Raw genomic sequence first — 19,722 nt, 5'->3', positions numbered from 1 at the left:
TAATAGCCAAATAACACTTATTAATTTTATATGCCGATAAAATATCGATTGGTCTTTCAAAATTACATCAAGCATCTTTTTTTTGTTGCTTTAATCATAAAGTTTTAATACTTTTTTTTAATTCTCTACTAAAAAAAAAATTATACTATTGTATATATTCAATAAACGGAATATTTTTGGAAAATATATTTTATATTTATACAAGTTTTTATTTTACTATAAGTACAAATATAGATAAAATATAAAATATTTAATTTTTATAAAACTAAAACAATACTATTGCTTAAGTTATTGTAATTTATTCTAATGTACTTGCTCAAATTGAGTTGATAATATTCAGAATAAACTTATAATATATAATATGCTATATTATAATACTGTTATAGACACTGAATTATCTATTTACTAATATATTATTTATGATACTTCAAAACTATTCTAAAAGTTTTATTTGCCAAACGGGTCAAGTAGGTAAAAGATTTATTTAAATAATTTATTTTCACATAAAATATTTCAACTGATACACTCTCCAATTCGTCTACATAGTGTACATTATATACCATTATACGTAATCGTTGCATCCTTGAAAAACTATGTATTTTAATATCAATAGTAAACCTATTAAAAGTACGATTTACAAAGTTTACGTACCGTGAAAGTGAAGCTCACGATATAAGGATCATTATAAAACTGAATACCCCTGCACCATTTACTACATCCTGCCAAGAACAGCCAGAAATTAGTCGACATTGACTTCTCATGCCAAAAATACATAATTACTAGACTCTTTAAGTACACAGTGGGATAAAAAAAAAAGTAAAAAAGGAAAAAAATATCATTTCTGAATGTAGTAAATCAGAATAGTGTACATTAGTCATAATGCGATTAAAAAAAATATTTTTATGAATGTGCATACTGAATAAAATATATTCGCGTAATCAAGAACAATGGTGTAATAATAGATAATATTTATTTCTAATGAAAAGTGAAGTATTTGTTTTACATGTTAAGCAGACAATAACAACAAATAAACGATACATGTATGCAGATTTTTTATTATTTCTTTTTAAAATAATGCGTATAAAAACGTAAAATATGTAATTAAGTTTTTAAATTAACTTGTATGTTCAAATACCTAATTGTTAAAGTAAAAATGTAATGATTTCTATTATTATACCAAAAAATAAGGTAGACAATTAGACGTAAATTAGATTTAAATACGCAATTTATATCTATTAAAATTGTGATGAATGAAATACAAAAACACCAAACAGCTTTTTAATGTAAATATTACAACGCAGATTTATAAAATAATAATAAAAAAAAAAATGTTATTTCAATTGAATAAGTATGTTGTTTATCAACTTTTATTTATTTACTATATAGTAATATCCAAATACACGGTGGTTGTGGAAGAGTGATTATAAACATTTAGTAAATAATTTAATTATGTTTCTTTACTTGTATATTATACTCTATAAATAAGTTACATTAAAATATACTAATACATTTGCATATTATTAAAATATATTTTAAACTTGCTGATGTAGTGATGTGTATGAGTTCCAGTCAGTAATCTGTTTTAAATTGAACATGATCATTTAAAATATGACTAAAAATACTATCAATAATATCACTATTATTTTTATATAGTTTTATAAATATATATTAAATATAAAAATAAAAATATTTGCATAATATGAAAATTTAGCTACTAAATATTATGTATAATTCTATTATTGCGGTAATGTAATATTATGTTTCTGTAACTACCGGCTACTTCTTATGTGTTTAGTTTTTATAAAAACTAAGAGTTTATAGCTATAGCCTGCTGTAATACCATTAATTTATAGTGTATATAAAACGTTATATAGTTGAAGTATAAGTCGAGTTGAATTAAATTTAATGTTATGTTTTCATTGTTAGACAAATAATAATAAAAATAATAATTAAAACAAACGATTATGAAGACGATTGTCGCCCGAGCAAAGGGACAGCGATACACAAATCGATGTTTGAGTTATTATTGTTGAGTGGTACCAAACTAGGTAGTAAATAGTAATACCAACAATATTTCTCATCAACTCAATTTGAAATAATATCGTAAGTCGTCAGCGACAATAACTTTTTTCGTTTTAATTTTAAACACACACTTGTGGGTATAAATATTTGTCTTTGATAAATACGATTATCGCCATAGAGTATAAGTGTGAAATTCGTTGTTGTTTTTAAAATAAGTGACAAGAACATAATATACGAGAACCACACACACCGGCTTTTGGCAGTAACTCGGGGACGTATCCGTGTCCCGAAAATGGCGACAAAAACGAAATAAATAAACGGTTGGTATGTATAATATATAAAACGAAAAACACGCACACACGACCAGACGTAGACGAAAAATATTTACGAACTCGTGCGAATAAATAATTCGAGTGCGAATCTAAGCGGCGACGACGATGTGCCATCGCGGCTGTGCGAATATCGTTTTAATACGCGCGCGCGCGCGTGTAATATTTTTGATAAATCCAAAATAGCAACGGCGGACGAAGCGCCGCACAAAAGGTTTTACGACTCGTTTATCGCGTGGCCGAGCTCGTGTAAGGGTATCATCGTGTATTATGCGCAGTCTTGACCGCGTACACAATGGATTATCCCGTCGCCGCCGCACCACCGTACATATTTTATATATTATGTAACAATGTTATATTAGCCCTTCAGAATGTAAACATGGAACTTTATATTTTCAACGTTTATTAAAAAACAAAAAAAATAATATATTACGCGGGGGCGGAGGTGTGTGTACGATAAAAGTTTATTGTTAACCACTTTTGTCGTGATATAACACGGAAGGTTTTATCAATACCGCAACGGCGTACGGCGGCGGTACGTGCAATAATAATAATAATAATAATAATATTATAATATCGCTGTGTATGCATGACGTCTCTAAACTTTCGTACCCGCTGTCAGATGGGAGTGTACGTCGAATTAATAGCGATGAGTTCAATGCGGTGCGCTATTAAAACGGCAAAACGATCGCGCGCCGTTTTCGGTACGATAAAAAAAAAAATACAGGTCTACGAAAATCGGCGACGTCCAGACACGTACACAGGGAGGTGTTTTGGATGTTCAAATACCCCCCCACCGAAATACTTGGGTTTTTGTATGGTTATTTACTTATTCAGTTTTAATGTTAATTTTGTTATATCAATGTCTGTATTTTAAAAAAGCATTTTAAGTATACCTAATTTTCATAAATTTTTTTTTGTATATTTATTAAAAAAAAGTTCTACTTTTCAATAACTGATTTTCAAAAACACCCACCAAAACTTTTTTCTGCGTACGTCTCTGGCGACGTCGTTCATGTCACACGATAATACGCATATACGTCAGGATAATATAGCAATAATATGTCATAATACCTGCAGGTATTTTCCCGTGATCAATAATCGATACAAGTGCGAATTTGTCTGGTTTATGCGGAGAAACACGATTTTTTTTTAAATAAATGTAATACATGCAGTAAAACTCGTAAAATCCGCTGTATACGGCATTTTTTATTACAATAAATGTCGGACTTTGCGCGTGCGTTTGACAAAAGATATTCCTCCCTTCGTTGATACAAACAGATATCGATTTAGTCTGTTATTGTTTTCAAAATATATAAATAAGTTGTTCTTGTTATGTTAAAAAAAGAAAAATTTACCTACCTAAAATTTAGTTGGAGACTTTTTTCGTCTTTTATTTATTCATTCTTTTTTTTCCTCCGTGTTATCTAACCTCTATTGATAAACAGTTGTAAGTATAGATAAAATGTTGATCTAAAACGCGTAAAGTTTTATTTTAAAATATATTATCATTTGGTTAAAAAAATTAATAAAAACGAAATTAATATAATAATATTATATTTGTATTCATATATATCCATATGTATATTGTATGTTTTTACGTAATCCGGCGAATTCGTGGCATCTTAAAGCAACGTGCCTTTAGAGCGTTTAATATACATCCCTCTAAAAAAGACTAAAAACACATTTGCAGGCTAATCTTTTATTTAGCACACTGTTCTTGGCTTTATCTAAACCAAACAGGTACGAAGACACAAAGTATGCCATTGTAACGATGTACTTTTATTGGGACTCGTCGCAGAATCACCACTGGCATACATATACATGGCTTAACAGTTCGTAAATATTTAAATGCGCTTAACGAACTCTACGTAATGCAATAATACATAGTATAAGCAAATATATGTTAACTATTCACTAGTATAATAATATATTTAAATGTGTATGTGTCATGTGTGTGTGTGTATGTGTGTATGAGGGTTGGTGGGTGAGTGCTTTCCGTATTCTATAATAGTATACCATAGTATCATTCTGACGTTTTTATTGTTATCTGAAATATTTCTCAAGTAAATAATCGCAGTGATCATTTATTATTTACAATGAATTATTATTTTATTTTAAAAGTCGTGTACAAGAGTTTTTCTACGTGATCTACAAGTCGTATTCTGCAGGTGACGCAACGAACCCTCAGGGCGCATAGAATTATTATTAGTTGTTATTAGTCATTACCATTAGATCTCGTGTAATTATAAAAAGTATCTAAACAATATTATTATTGTTGTCGGTGAAAACTTACAAGCTACCGCACTAACGCAGACCTTCTTGCAAAAAACGTTTTTAATCTTGAACGACATTATGCGTACCGGCTAATTTTATTAAAAATTTTCCGGGTTAATAGATAATAATGATGAAAAAAAAGGTGCACAGATCTACAATAATAATAATAATAACCCCGTGATTTGTCATGCGACATATCCGACGATAATCCCGTTATTATATACAGCCGGAATTTGTCACCCTACCGTGATCGGAACTTTTTCGCGGCATGATTAATTTTTGTTTTCTCATTGAGGACATATTATTATTATTATCATTAATGACCCCCGGAAACTCGAAGACCCGATTCACCACGGTGCATGGTCCACTGCAGACATTCAAGGGCAATCGGCAGTACCTGGGAACCCAGAACGTGTCGCGTTTTTCAACCATTGGTCAGTACGTTTTGTGTGCTTAAAGTGTCTGTATATTGCCTGTGAATTCCGTTGATATAATCGTAAGTAAAATTCAATTATATTTTTATTAAAATTATTGTCTCATTATTTTATCGTTATATCATTGTTGTTAGCATAGCTTTAGTGTGTTTTCGTTGCTAAATTATGAGTATGTGTTATGGTAGGTGGATAAAATAAATGTGTTCATAGTTATTATACTTAGTAGCATACGTAGTTCCTGCAGACTTAAATTTCTATTGATTTCCAGATTGACATTTCAATTTTCTCAGCTGTTGTGATATCAAATTGTAAAATAGATTGAAAAGTGGTTTAATGTTTTGACTTTCCAGTATGAACGCAAAATAAGTTATGATAAATTTTAAATAACATCATAATATAGAATATAAAACCAATTTTAGAATTGTTTTGATTATGTAATATTACAACAAACCAAATAAAATAGTTCTAGGAAAGTATTCCGATACTGTTGGAAAATTTATATTTTGATTTATAATTTATTCAAGTATTAAGCATTACATGTTTTATTTTTTATTTTGTTATTAATTCAGAACATAATTTTCTGTACAATACATGAAAATTGTTTATAAAAGTTTTTGAATTAAAAAAGTTAGGCAAGGTTAATAGTTGTATTAAAATAAGAGTTTTAGATCAATCAAACAAATAAATTAAATTTTCAAAAATAAATATTATATTTTATTTTTATTAAAATATTTTTCTTTAATAATTACAGTATTTTCATTTGTGAACGAAATTATTATTTTTATACATTTTTTTCTTTATTGTGTAAACAGTTTAATTTATAATATCTAATTAAATTGAAAGTAAACAAAAAAATATTTTTTTCTGTTAATTATAAAAGTAAGTAATGTATAGAATAATTTATAGTAACATAAAACGAATAATAAATAGGTGTGTAATTCGTTACACAAGAAGTAATTGAAGGTAAACTCAAGAACTGTGACAGTGAAATTAAATTATAAATATTTTTTCGTGAAACTAAATCCAAAATATAATTATTGTAATTGCTTGTAAACATTAATATTATATTTTTAAATTCAAATTCATGAAAATTATCGATTCTTTCGGAAAAGATAGCAATACCAAACTGTAAGCACATAATATCTAATAAAATAAATAATGTGTTAAAGATTAACCATGAATATCAAAAAGTAGTAAAATCCATTAGGTGTGGTGTTAATATTTTACAGACCCGGTTCAATTAATTAATTGTTAATTGAGTTATTTAATTCCTACATCATAGACATGTAATTTTCTCAAGCCTGCAGTAATATATTATTTAGCGACTAGTACTTTTTACATTATTTTTAAAGTGGTTTTTTTCTAAATGATTGATGAAAAAAAATCTTGACACGTCATAGTTCAAAACCTCTTACAATTTAATCTGTGTTTATAAGTTTAATGCAATGCTATTTTTTGCGCATCAAAAGGGTAGAAGGAATTTAAAAATAAAATATTAATATGTTATAAGGACAAAAATAATGATTTCTACAAAAAATTTGTAAATACTTAATTTAGTCATCGATAGTTTTGTTCTAAATAAAAGTAAGATATTTTCTTGGCTAAAATAAAACGAAAAAAGTTCTGAAAGCTTTTTTATTTGAACCTCACCTGTTCAATACCTAGTAGTTCGCATGAATTCAGATTGTAACTGAACTATCAATTTTATTATTTTACCTCGAGTATTCATTACATCTTATTATTACCTAAGCTGTAACCACTCATCGATTAATTAAAACGCTATTTTTATTTATTAAGTGTTTAATAGAATCCGTGACAGAAATATTTAAAAAAAAAACCAAATTTAATTAATGAATTTATTCGATTAATTCTTTTAATTTAATTTCCATACACTCGTATATCACAAAATCCACTGTAATAGAATTCTCGATCCTGAATCAAATCAAACACGTGTATCGTCGTGTGTGTATTAATATAATTAATATAATTTTCATTTCTACGGGCGTATAAAATAAATTCAAGTACCCAAGTGTGATTTAATCGTATATCGGACTGCTTCAGCATAATTAAACATTGTATAATACGGCTGTCCCGATAGCCACTATATAGCGGATTTATATTATATTATTATCGTTATTATTACGAATAAAAATGTGCGTGCGATTTAACAAATTTTATACCTCCCGTCGGTTCACAGCAGCCGAACGTAATATATAACGTATTGTTTCATAACGCTGGGCGTTTTCATAATTCACGTGGTCTGCAGAGAGAGAGAGAGAGAGAGAGAGAGAAGACTATATGGGTTAATATTTTACAGTGGCGTGAGAAATTTCCAGACCCTCTGCCCCGCCGATCGTAAATTATACCAGTGTATATTTTTGTTTTATATTTTTCGAGTCCCCGAGAAGACCCCCGTAATAATAATAATAATATAACGTGCCCGCTCGTGGCCCATTGGACGCGAATTTATTCGACGTGCGTGCTCGTCTCTTCTGCACCCGACACCCCTGACCCTTCGCCGCAGCCGGGCGATAAATAATTTAACCGGATTCGGAACTGCGAATATTTTTTATGTCCGGTAATTGGCCTCCCGGTCGTTACGGGGATAACCGGACGCCAGTGTCTGCCACCACGCCGACCCGTACATGACTATACCGGCTGTTGAAATCTGATTGATATCTCAAACCGGAGACAACGGCGACTGGAGAAGATCCGTCGGATAGTTGAAATGGTTTGTTTTTTTCCATCAGTACGTGTGGAGAAATCTTTTTTTTTTACAACCGTTTTGCTATTATTTAATTTTTAAGACGTATACCATTACAACGCACTTACTTTTGTCAATTTCCACTTCCCATTGTAAATTAACTACCGTCGGATTGCACACTGCCCACTATATACCGTTTCCTCCTCTCACGATTGCGGATAAAAACTTCTCATAACTCCGTTTGGTTTTTTTATTTGTGCAGACTGCAATAACGAACTTCTCGTTATCGGCTGATCTATTTCTTTGCCGACAACCGTTTATTCCAACATCATAATATAATATGACAAATACGAATATATTATAAATACTCACTCACAGCTTCCGGTCTTATATCGTAATGTCATTACTGACCACTAAAATATTGTCATCGGAATTAAATTTATTTTTACATCTAAACGCACGTGATGAACTTAATTTTTGTACGATAAGCGATTTGTATATCGAAACTATGTTGTACTCGCTCTCCAAATACCGTATATATACAATAAGACGATAGTTTGATCAAAAAAAAATATTATTTCTTATCGGAAAAGGTATTTGTGTTTTTCAAAACAATATTTTTTTAATTTTAAAAACGAAGAACTCAACGTTTCAATGTTTCTATACAGTGTGATTTTAGCTCCGGTAACAGAACTTTTTTTTTTATTATTACTTATGTTGCACAAACACCTGTGCCATCCCTAGGGATTCAGAAAAACAGCCAACCACCGAAACCTGCAGTTTTACTAGTCAATACATCGGTCGGCGAAGGTGTTCCCTAGAGATACACATTACGTATTTGGTATATACATAGGTTAGGATATATTATGTTATTATGTATACGTTTAAACGTTCTGAGGAGGATACTATTAAGGACGTACACATAATGGACGGCGCTCGATAAACTATTTTCCTTGTCGAAAGTTTCCTCGATCGCGATTTATTATTAATAGATCCGCCTGCTGATCAATCACACATAGATTAAAAGTTGAAAGTCAATCTTGAATCATTCATAATATAATTCGTGATTTTCTATTTTTCAAATTTAATAAGCATGTGCGTTATACATCTTTTTCGTTGCGTTTATTACTGTTTTTCGTAAAATTTAATTTTATATATTATAATCAATGCGCCACAGTGCATGCATGCATGTGTGTGTGTGTGTGTGTGTGTGTGTAATGTCTTATAGGTAACTATAGGAAAATAGTTTTTCGAGTACCACCCGCTAAATACCGCAATGATAATACACATTTCAGAAAATTAATGTATAATAATCTGTATGGGGAAACGTCGAGATGTGTCTGCACTTAACCTAGTCTATTTTAACGATTGGTAAATGGTTCGTGTGCCACTGCAGTGAGACCATATTGTTGCTGTTGCTTAATAATTAATATTAGGTTAATTGAATTCGTCTCTCCTCCCTGTACGTGCACATTCTCCTACCCTCCTCCCTCCCCCCTGACAACCCGGCCATGGACACGTACGCACGGGTCTTGCAAGTCACAGGCATCTCTCCACGGTTTGCCTGTCAAACACACCGGCAAGGACGACTGCTCCGTCACGGTGCGTGCCCACAATACACGCGCCATGTGAATTGCCCGCGACCGTGATCTCGATCTTTCGCGAACGGACCACGAGAGACCAACGGATGAGCAGGAAAATGTTATTGTTTTGATCGCCACGACGTTGAGTCTGGACAAAACAACCGTTGGCAATTATTTTGTTATAGAATCGTCGGGTAAAATATTAATTATTCGATCGTGACAAAAAATATCGGTCACGGTTTTTAGGCGCGCGAACACTCGAAGATATTCCCACACCGCTGTTGTAGGTACCGCGTCCGCGGTAATGGCCCGCATACGGTTATTACTAATTCTTCTTTTATTTTTGAGCAGTGCAATACATGCAAATAATTACGAATCCGTTGCAATGCATCCAAGCGTATTTTTATTTTACGCAAGCCATTAAAAAGAAAAAAAAAATAACAAATTAATTGGCATACACGAAAAAAGTATAAGCCGTTCCGAAAACATTCATTCCTCTTATAAAATGTAGTAATAACAAGTAATAATTAAACCTATAGTTTCAAATGCTAGAAAATATGTATTTTGTATGATATTCATGCAATTGTTTCGAAAACAATGTTGTAAATCGAATTCTTACATATATACTTCACCTAGTTTGAATTTATCATATAGGTGAAAATTACTTAACTAAATTATTAAAAGTATTTCGGTATTTCATTTATTTTTTAATAACATTTTGTCATATAATATTTACAACAACAATAATATTATAATAATAATAATAACAGTTTATTATATTAAAATAGAACAACATACTTTTTACGTTATGGCAAACAGCTGCGGCAGATTTTCCATGAAATTCCTTATGGAAATTTGTCAATAGTTAGGTATTTCATATTCATCCATTGACATAATCTAATATAACGATTAGTCATTTAATAAAATATATATTTAAAACTTCTGCGTTTTTCATAACTTAATATGAGTTTGTGACGATTTCATCAGGTTTCGATGACGGAAGAGTTTTGTATAAACGAAATTCGCCGTATCCCTCGTGAGTATGACGATTATCAGCGAGAATGTGTTAGAAACAAAGTTATTGCCATGATAAATTATCTTAAGTACGGCAAACGATGTACGGGTAATCATTACCATTTTGTAAAACAAATTAAGTTGTTGGGATGGTTTTGGACTACCGCGAAATGTTTTTGTCGCGTCTGCTTTCAATTACATTAAGTTTTCGACCTTCGACATACTTTAGGTTAAGTTTAAATATTTGTCAATCGTGCCAATCATCATGCCACAAACATTTTTTTTTTTTTTAGAAAACCAAATTTTTAAGGATTAAATAAACAAATAAATAATGATAGTAATTAATAAACGATAGCAATAAGATCCGGCTCAAGCAAAAATATAAAAATTTAGTCACCAATTGGCATATCGCGTTGTGAGTGAGTGAGTGTGTCATATATAGCAATATAATATATAAATAACAATATAATAATATATAAGTAATATAACAAGTAAAAGACATCGCGTGTTATCCAAAGAAGTATAGAGAGATGAAAAGAAAAAATAAAGATGAGTAGTAACAAACGTACCTAGTCTTCTAATTCTGAAAAGTAGGTAATGCAACTGAAGTATTGCCGAGGATTCCATTATTTATTTTGGCGATCCCTTCAACTCCGTACAGTGTATGGAAGAACTTTGGTAAACAAACAAACACAAATACATTAAAAAAAAAAAAAATGGTTGATCTGGAGAAGAAAATCATTTGGTGTTTATTATTATTTTACACAGTTATAGTACACAATAATAATATATTATGGCTATAATACTATATTGGCCGAGCACGTTTGTCACAGAGTTGGTGCCACCGATTGGTTGCAATTCATAGTAATTGTCACTACGATGCGTACAATATTCTAAAACGTGTTTGCCGGGGTGGAAAATAAAAAAAGCATCCAGTCACGCTGCTATACGTTTGACATGATGGTACGCGAAATGTATGAATAATAGAAGTGTGCGATTACGAATGTGTGAGCGTACGTAACACTATATTTCAATATATATATATATATATACCACGTACATTACGATATGTCCCAGCGAAGGGTCATCATTTTATTTCTTTTTAAATCTACCTAATAATACCGTGTACAGGAAAATCAATATTTTTATTAAAACTGTTATATTGGAAACTTCCATACAAAACACTGTGTATATTAGTTCTAAAAATTAATTTTTTCACGGCAGTCAATTTTTCCGATAGTCGAGCATTTAAATCGATCACGATTTCAAAATACACACCATCAACATCTAGAGACTTATTTAAAACTATCGATCAATGAGAACTATATCAAATGTCTGCAGGATGCCACATGTGTTATTATCTCTGTCTAACAAACGTCGTTCATGGACAATTTTAGTTCAGCACACCATTTTTTTATTGTTAAGTTGATTTTAGCGTGAATTAATCTAATATCGCAAGTTTTTATTTATAAATCTTTTTATTGTATAGTTACTTAGTTATAACTACATAAATCACTATTATTTTTAAACGCTTCTAGGTTAAGTTGAATATTAAAGTGTTAACAAAACTCAATAGACAATGTTTTTACACTTAAATTTGATAATTAGTTAATTCACTGTAATATTAAAATTAACAATATATCATTCGTTTGGCTGAACTGTAATATTCAATATACTGTACGTTTGTAAGACGGAGACGACAGGTAAGGTTAGACATGTGTGGTTTTGGCGTCCTCTTAAATAGCGACTTTTTTTGTATTCTCGGGACATTCGAATGGGACATAAAATTCTTTGATACTATTACTGCCTACTTCTACTGCTACTACTATACAATACTAATACTAGTTACTACTATGAAATGACACGTTATAAAATACGCATAATATGTGTAATACGTTGACTGTCGAGTCGGTGACCGGAGAGATGATGTTATATGCGAAGAATACAAGTAGGTGCAAGTACGTACGTATTTCGTGATTTTCCTCGCGTCTTCCACATGATTCAATTTGGCGAAAAAGCTTTTAGACAAATTATACAACGGTATATAGACGCATAGACCGTACAGTGCAGTACTACATGTATTGGCGCTTCTGTACCGGCGGCCTCGGGGATGCATTACTATACTGCGCACCCATTTTCTCGGGCCAAAAATCACAAGATCCATTAGACATTAGTTATAATATACACGTGTGTGTGTGTATGTGTGTATTTTAACTCTATATTGTTGTTGTAGTATGTACTAGATCGTTCCCGAGACTTTAATGTCATATGGATTTCTCGGTGGATTTTAAGTCTATTCGCCGCCGTTCCAACCCTCCTTATAACTGCCGCTGACGCGTATCGCGGTTGACGACGAATATCGCGTCCGTCCCCGTTTCCAGTCATACGACCTTGATGGCTCGTTGCCAGCTTAAGTTTATTTTGCCCAAACTATAATAATAGAGATACCGATTTAAGCCCATATTAGGCGTTTAAGATATCGAACGATATATTATAATACAATAATGTGAGCTCGAAATCCAGTTATTATTTTATTTTTCATTGTTAAAAATTACAAAGTATACCTATCTACTATTGAACCTCCCAAAATGATAATAAATTTCAATATTGTTATTACATTGAATAAGACTTGTAATATTACATCAACAACAGTATTTAGAAATATATTACCAACATTAAAAACAAAGCATAAATTACCTATGTAAGTAGATTATTATCAGTTTTGTATTTTTATGATACTACCGACGTATAATAAAGAAAAAACTAATGTCATACGCTAATCACGGCTAATCAAAAACGAATACTTATCAAATGTTCAGAGGTTTTATAATGATATATAATGCTCATATTGTTTGTTAATGTGTGATTTAACGGCAAAATTAAACAGACGTTCGTTATATGCTAAATAAAATGGAAAATACTTCAACATCAATACTATTACACCAATGATAAATTTAATAAACTCACACAAGTTTAAAAAAATGAACAAAATGAGGCTATTAATTGGAAAGTGAACGAACAAGGAAGTGTGTAGTGAATGATTTGAAGGTATAGTCATCAGGTTCGAAATTCACCCAGAAAAAAATTTCACTTTACAACAAATCGTAAAATATAAAATACAAATACCACTAATCACCATTCATAAATTTCGGAAAAAAAACTAAAAACAACAATAATATTTTTGTAGTAGTACATGTAAGTTATAATGTGATAGGACTGGGTCACTTCCTCGTTATAGTTTAAATATAAAAAATACCAATGAACTCATTGTAAAAAATATAAATTTACATTTTTTTCTTCTGTCTTGCTGATTTTGTTTTTATATTTCACAATGTTTATGTAAAAGAATAAAATTTAATAATATTCACATATAACCGGAAGTCAAGGGGTTCAGGGACGACAATATTATTGTACGATATACGGATATTACGATAATATATTCGGGTAGATGTACGGATAATATATGTGGTAGTGAGACGGACTATGGATCGCAAATGTCGTACGTTCGATAACGGAAATATGTCGTTAGCAATAATTAGACTATGTATAGCGCGTCGACAGATCGAGAAGTCGCTTCTAATGACGTGGACGTCGCGTTTACCGGTAAACCGGGTTCACGGCGCGGTGCAATCGATGGCATTTATCGCGGCAGGCCGTTCGGGATGATTAACGACGGACGGCCGGGCATATGTGTGTGGGCACAACGGCTTTTGAATCCGATTTTACGCTCAATATAGCGCGCGAGCGACACATCACTGCACCGTAATTGCGGACGACAGTTGACGCGGTTCGATCCGCGCGCCACACACTGGGGGAGCGTTTATACAGTCAATTTGTCACCACCGCCACCGTAATTCGACACTTGCAGGAATGATCGGTGACGGGAAAAAAATCACGAGGTGTTTTCCCGCGAGTGTGTAAAAAAAAAATAAATACGTTTTTTACGAATTCCCCGGCGCGCCATTAGCATCGATTTGGCGCACTTTGGAATCCTGAAGTATACATCACGGCTAACGCGCGTAATGCCCGCGTGACGTGTGATTGGAGCTGTAGTTATGGTCCGCTGCCCGTTTCCAACTACTGACACGCATCACGTGATATTATCATAGGTTTTATCGCGTTCTGGTGTCACGGAGACGGGTGCGCGTCGGATAAGCTCCGACTAACCGCGGCGACGACCGGATCGATCGGTTTTAAGTCGACCCACATTGTTTGTTCTGCAGGTGTGATATACGTGGCGTATCGCAAAGGATAACGAAGGGCCTTAGCGCGATATTGCGGGAGATTAAGCGTCCGGTACAGAGCTGCGCGCACAAAAGACTCACGAGTGGGACGACGACGACGACGACAACGAGACGTAGTGAGATCGTTATTATATTATTGTCGTTGTACACGCGACAAAAGTGGTGCCATATTATCGTCACTTGTCGTGTGAACGCGCGACGCTTTTGTTCGGCCCTAACGAAGACGTCTTACCGTTTTGCATGTATGTGTGTGTGTACAATACTTGTCGGGTCCGGACAGTCGACAAACAATATTCTCGAAGATTAAAGGGTTAAACCTTTCGACAGTTTCTCGACCCTTTAAGAACGGCCAACAAGACACTAGTGACGGTGATGGTGGTGATCCGGGGATTTGTTTCGGACGACTATTATTTTTTTTTCCCCCGACGTGTAATTTGACGACACTTATCATGTCGTCGTCTGTCACGGGAATAACAACGAATAGGCGCAGTCAGCTTTTATTTTCTAACGTCACACGGGCAAACAAATTAAAGCATATAGAAAACGTGAAATTCTGAGCGATTTCTGGAATAATCTTATTTTTGACGCAGTGACATTTGAAGGAAAAACGTGAACAGTAAACCACCTAATGGTTTTAAACCCTACGATTCCACCGACCCATCGCCTTCGATCGTCAGTTTACAAATACAACGTTTATCGATTAATATTTCGCTTCGTTCTTCTCGCGACCGTGCCCAAAATTACACGACCAATATTAGAAAACACTTAAGCTCGAACACTTGTTGATATTCTATTGAGATACAACACAGTCAGCTAAAAACGATGCGAACGTGTGTAATGTACCTGCTGCGCGAAAAAATGTCGGGTGTTTTTGAAAGCTCGAACGACAGATTCGTTCGTTTTTTTGTTCACGGAAAGGTGAAATGTTAAAAAGCCACACGTGATAAACTTTAGAAATATAAAATCTTAGTTAAATCTACAAGTTTTTAATCGATTCACAATCGACTATTTATCAAAAACGCTGTGTGATATCTGATGGTGACAAACATTTTTCTTGGCTTTATGTGCGATTTTTAACGCGGTGTATATGTTTTGACGCGGTTTAAAATGTGCCGCCACAAACACGTGCTGTTTAAAGTAATTATGACGAGTAAAATAGTCGTTGACAATAATACGGCAATCGCGAATCGATTATTTTATTACAAGCATTTTAATCGTTATTTATCAAAATTACCGTAATAACATAATACAAAATCGTTTTATAAAAGATACGTACACGATAATTGAACTTTTATTGGAGTCCGCGTTAAACACTAGTGGCGGTTAGTGCGCCTTCGCTCGCCGCAGGACATATTCTATACGCTAGAAAATAATTATTTGTTCGCCACACTGCTTAGCTATATATATATATATAGTATATTATACTTACTCGCGGTTTTTAGTGTGTGAACGTTTCCCGATGAATAATATGTTTCGACTGCTTAACATAGCCACCGACCGCCATGTTATTGGACTAAGGGTCGTTCACATGTTTGTTTTTATTTGTTTTTTTTCGGGTCGTCCTAAACGATATTTCGTTCGGTTCATCAGGCCACACTACTCGCAATACCTGTACATACACGAAAACCGTCGTAGATCGTAAACTTATTAATCATGATTTTTTCACGTTTTCTGTTGGTGTTTCGTCGTAGAACCGTCCAAGAGTCCGAGTTACGTACAGTTGGAGAACGCGCATCACCTCCGTCGTCATCGCTGTAACTGCGGTACCACAATGCGGATGATGTGGTTCATGGCCTTTGCGTGCGTCTTGCTGTCCATGCGGGGCGCGCACTCCAACGTCGGGCTGACGAGCACGTCGTTCAGCAACGAGCTGCGCACCGGTTTCGCCAGGCTGTTCCAGAACGGCGTCGAACAGCCGCTGCAGCAGCAGTCCCCGTTCGTGCTGCTCAGCCCCACCGACTTCCAGTCCGTCACCGGCCAGCTGGCCCAGCGACCGGCGCCGTTCAGCCCGCTGGCGGCCACGGGATACCAGGCGCCGCGCCCTAGGTACGAGTTGCAACATCTGTCGTGGATGATTCCTTATTATTATGTCCCTACCAGGTTCGTGCCGCCGAGGGGTGGCAAGCGGCCCAACGACGTGCTAGTGATCGTCGTCAAGACCAGATCGAATTGCACGGCCAACGGGACGATGCCGGCGGACGGCGGCAGTGGCGGAGACGACGACGACGACGTCGACGACGACGTAAGCAGTGGCCACATTCGTACACCCTTAAAACCTATGCACCTAGAGACGTTTCTGAAGACCAGAGTTATTATAATGTCCACCAAAATAGAAACTGTATTAACTTTATTTTCCAATTATTTTTTTTCTCGGTGATTTAGCTTAAAAATAATAAGCGATCAAAACGAATAGTATGAGAATAGCAAAAATATTTTTTAAAAAAAATAATAATATTTAATATATTTATAATACAATCTATAAACTGCTAGGAGTACCTACCTGTATTTAAATATAATATAGTATCCAAGTATATCTAATGAAATAAATATGCTTGGAATGTGAGTAAAAATTGTAAATACCTATTCGTGATGTGAGCGTACGTTGAGATATTGACTTGTGAATAGACAATAGTATCATACTATAATAGAAACAAGTTCACCACTAGTAAATAATAATCTCATCGCAATAATATTAGCTTTTTTCTTAAAATAATGTTTAGCTCACAGAAACGAAAATAATATTACAGTAAAATTATTTATCATTATAGAAATATATAAGTGCGACATGATTTGCAAAAATTAGTTTAAAAGATAATACGATACGACAATAAGTATTTTAAATCTTAGCACGGTCAAATGAGTCAACTTTGTGTACACCATTTGATTTTTTAAACCAAATTTTTACGATTCTAAGTCAAAATATCCAAGGACATCGCGTCAAGCAGCGTTTATTAAAGAAACACCGAAAAGGAAAATTTAATCAAATATAACTAATGGGTGGTTATAAAATAAACAATAATATTATTCCTACCTTCTGCTGCTATGTTGCATAGAAATGTTGCGACTATTTCATTCAACTGCGTTACCAACGTTATCCAATACAATGCAATCTTATCGCAAATCACCATTACAGGACTACATTTCACCACCGTAACCGGTTTTGTATAATATTTCATATATTTTTATCTACACGCTTCTATTTGATTTGTATATAATTTATTAAAGTAATTATTTAATTTGATTAAAAAAAAAAAAAAAACGATTTATTCAAACTGTTTATCCTAAATACAGCCCTCGCAATGTCTATACTCTTATTCATCAATATTTTGATCGATTACCAATAAGTACGACCTACAGTCGTAGGTATAGTCAACCTAACCTATTCACAGTGTTCCAATCGTTTGAATCGCGTGTATCGCGTACGGTGGTATGAACCTTTTACCTTATACGATTATGTCATGTGCCCGCAGGGACCGAATCCGGACGACGACGTCGAAGAAGTGAGCATCGTTACCGGCGGCACGGAAAAGGGCAAGGAACCGTCCCGGTGCGTGTGGGCCATTCTGTCGTGCTGCGCCCCGGCCAACACGCCCATCCGGTATACGTGTTTCGACGTGTTGGGCTGCAGCACGGCGTTCTGGGACACCAACCCGTGCGTACCGGCCATCATACAGACCGCTTTGAACCAGGCCACCCAGTACTACGGTACGGCCACGTCCACCAACCGCACCGCCACGCCCGCGCCCACGCCACCGGCCACCCCGGCGGCGGCCTCCACCGATAACATAGTCTCTCTGATGACTGGTTCGTCCACCGCTGCGGCCGCCGCTTCGTCGGTGGACCAGACCACGCCGGCAGCAGCTACCACCGCTTAGTCGTTGCCTGCAGCCGCTTCCACGTTTCGCCGGTCGTCCGACAAACCAATCGACGCGGACGACCATAATAATATTATAATATTTTACAATCATTACATTATGCGCATTACGTGTTGTACGAAACCGAAGAACAGAAATCGTCGGCAACTCGTCCAACCCGCGATCGAACCGATACATTTCGATACGATGATAATATATTATATTTAAGATTACCTGTTAAGTGTGATTTGTCTTGCACTTATAATATTATTGTAAAAAACGTAAATATTCAGACACCGACAAGAGTATACATCCAATGCCGGATCTAGGACGTTATTGACCGGACGTATAAAAAAAATTATTTTCTCATTTTATGGGCATCCATGGGTTTTTTATTACCCAAAATTTCGGTTTTTTTTAAATAACTCAACGTAGATACTTTATTGTTCACGCAAACGGAATGTCTTGTAATTAAAAATATGAACACAAACGGAATTTAAAAGTTTTTACGGTATTTAATATAAATAAAAAATAATAATGCGCGTACAGAAATATTTTAAAAACTTATTTCGTTAGCCTTCTTCTTTGCAGCGAAATCGTTTGTAGCATCATCATAATTGATTCTTCGTTCATTTTTAATTTTTTTTTTTTCATAATATCTTGTTCTCTTGTATAAAATAATATTATTTTAAACTTGATGCATAGCAGGTACAACATTAATATACAACCGGATTGTAACTATTAAATCATGAACGGTTAATATTTTGTATACGCCTTATAGTTTTTCGTTTGGTACATTATGGTTTTCTTTCATTTTTTAAATTACACGCGTTGAGGTAGTTGGCCCTGTCCGAGACAAGGAATCCTCTCCCCCGTAGATCCGGCACTCGTTTTATTAAATACTGTAGCATTGTGTATAATATAAATAAATATTATGTCTGTCTCATAGTTTTTCGTGGATAAATTTCGTTTTCAAATATGATATATTGGATATAATAAAATACAATATTATTTTTCGTCCTCGTTATTTGTACAATATTGTGTATTTATAAAATGTTCATTTAGCGCATTTTTTAATTTTCCTTTGAAGCAAAATATTTTCTATCCTTTCCACTTGTTCTTTTCTGCACAAATACTAAAAATATTTAAGATTTAAAACCTACTGAGGACCTGCTTGATGGTCTTGCAATGCTTTTTCTTAAATCCAGAACACTTCTTATATTTTGTTTATTTCAAAAATAACATATACCTTATTATTGAA

The 19,722-nt window shown here is 33.9% G+C and overlaps 2 protein-coding genes across 5 annotated transcripts in view; one reads left to right on the top strand and one right to left on the bottom strand.

The window, feature by feature from the left end:
• LOC113552163 overlaps nucleotides 1-19,722 on the bottom strand; it is a 148,439-nt gene that overhangs the window by 60,002 nt on the left and 68,715 nt on the right. The window contains exon 2 of one of the 3 annotated variants that reach the window (XM_026954893.2): nucleotides 10,933-11,036. The exons of the other annotated variants lie outside the window; for them this stretch is intronic. Within the exon in view, the coding sequence (XP_026810694.1) occupies nucleotides 10,933-10,990 (58 nt within the window). The 5' untranslated portion in view covers nucleotides 10,991-11,036. The remainder of the gene's footprint in view (nucleotides 1-10,932; nucleotides 11,037-19,722) is intronic. 3 annotated transcript variants of the gene reach the window in all.
• LOC113552162 lies at nucleotides 5,026-19,477 on the top strand. Of its 2 annotated transcripts, XM_026954892.1 has the most exons (4): nucleotides 5,026-5,124; nucleotides 16,299-16,653; nucleotides 16,708-16,849; nucleotides 18,078-19,477. In XM_026954892.1, exons 2-4 carry the CDS (start codon nucleotides 16,379-16,381, stop codon nucleotides 18,480-18,482), a joined length of 822 nt encoding a protein of 273 aa, XP_026810693.1. In that variant the 5' UTR covers nucleotides 5,026-5,124; nucleotides 16,299-16,378; the 3' UTR covers nucleotides 18,483-19,477. The 2 variants fall into 2 exon arrangements, with proteins under 2 accessions (XP_026810693.1, XP_026810692.1); XM_026954891.1 differs by having other exon boundaries at nucleotides 16,299-16,849.

The sequence above is a fragment of the Rhopalosiphum maidis genome, chromosome 1, assembly GCF_003676215.2.
Source record: "Rhopalosiphum maidis isolate BTI-1 chromosome 1, ASM367621v3, whole genome shotgun sequence".
NCBI lineage: Eukaryota > Metazoa > Arthropoda > Insecta > Hemiptera > Aphididae > Rhopalosiphum > Rhopalosiphum maidis.
The sequence above is the reverse complement of the archived record's forward strand: the minus strand, read 5'-3'. Positions and strand labels throughout refer to the sequence as shown.

Coding starts and splice junctions, on each gene's coding strand:
- LOC113552162 (XM_026954891.1), top strand. CDS start 16,379: ATGCGGATGATGTGGTTCATGGCCTTTGCGTGCGTCTTGCTGTCCATG. Junction 16,850..18,077: donor ACGACGACGTCGACGACGAC/GTAAGCAGTGGC, acceptor ATGTGCCCGCAG/GGACCGAATCCGGACGACGA.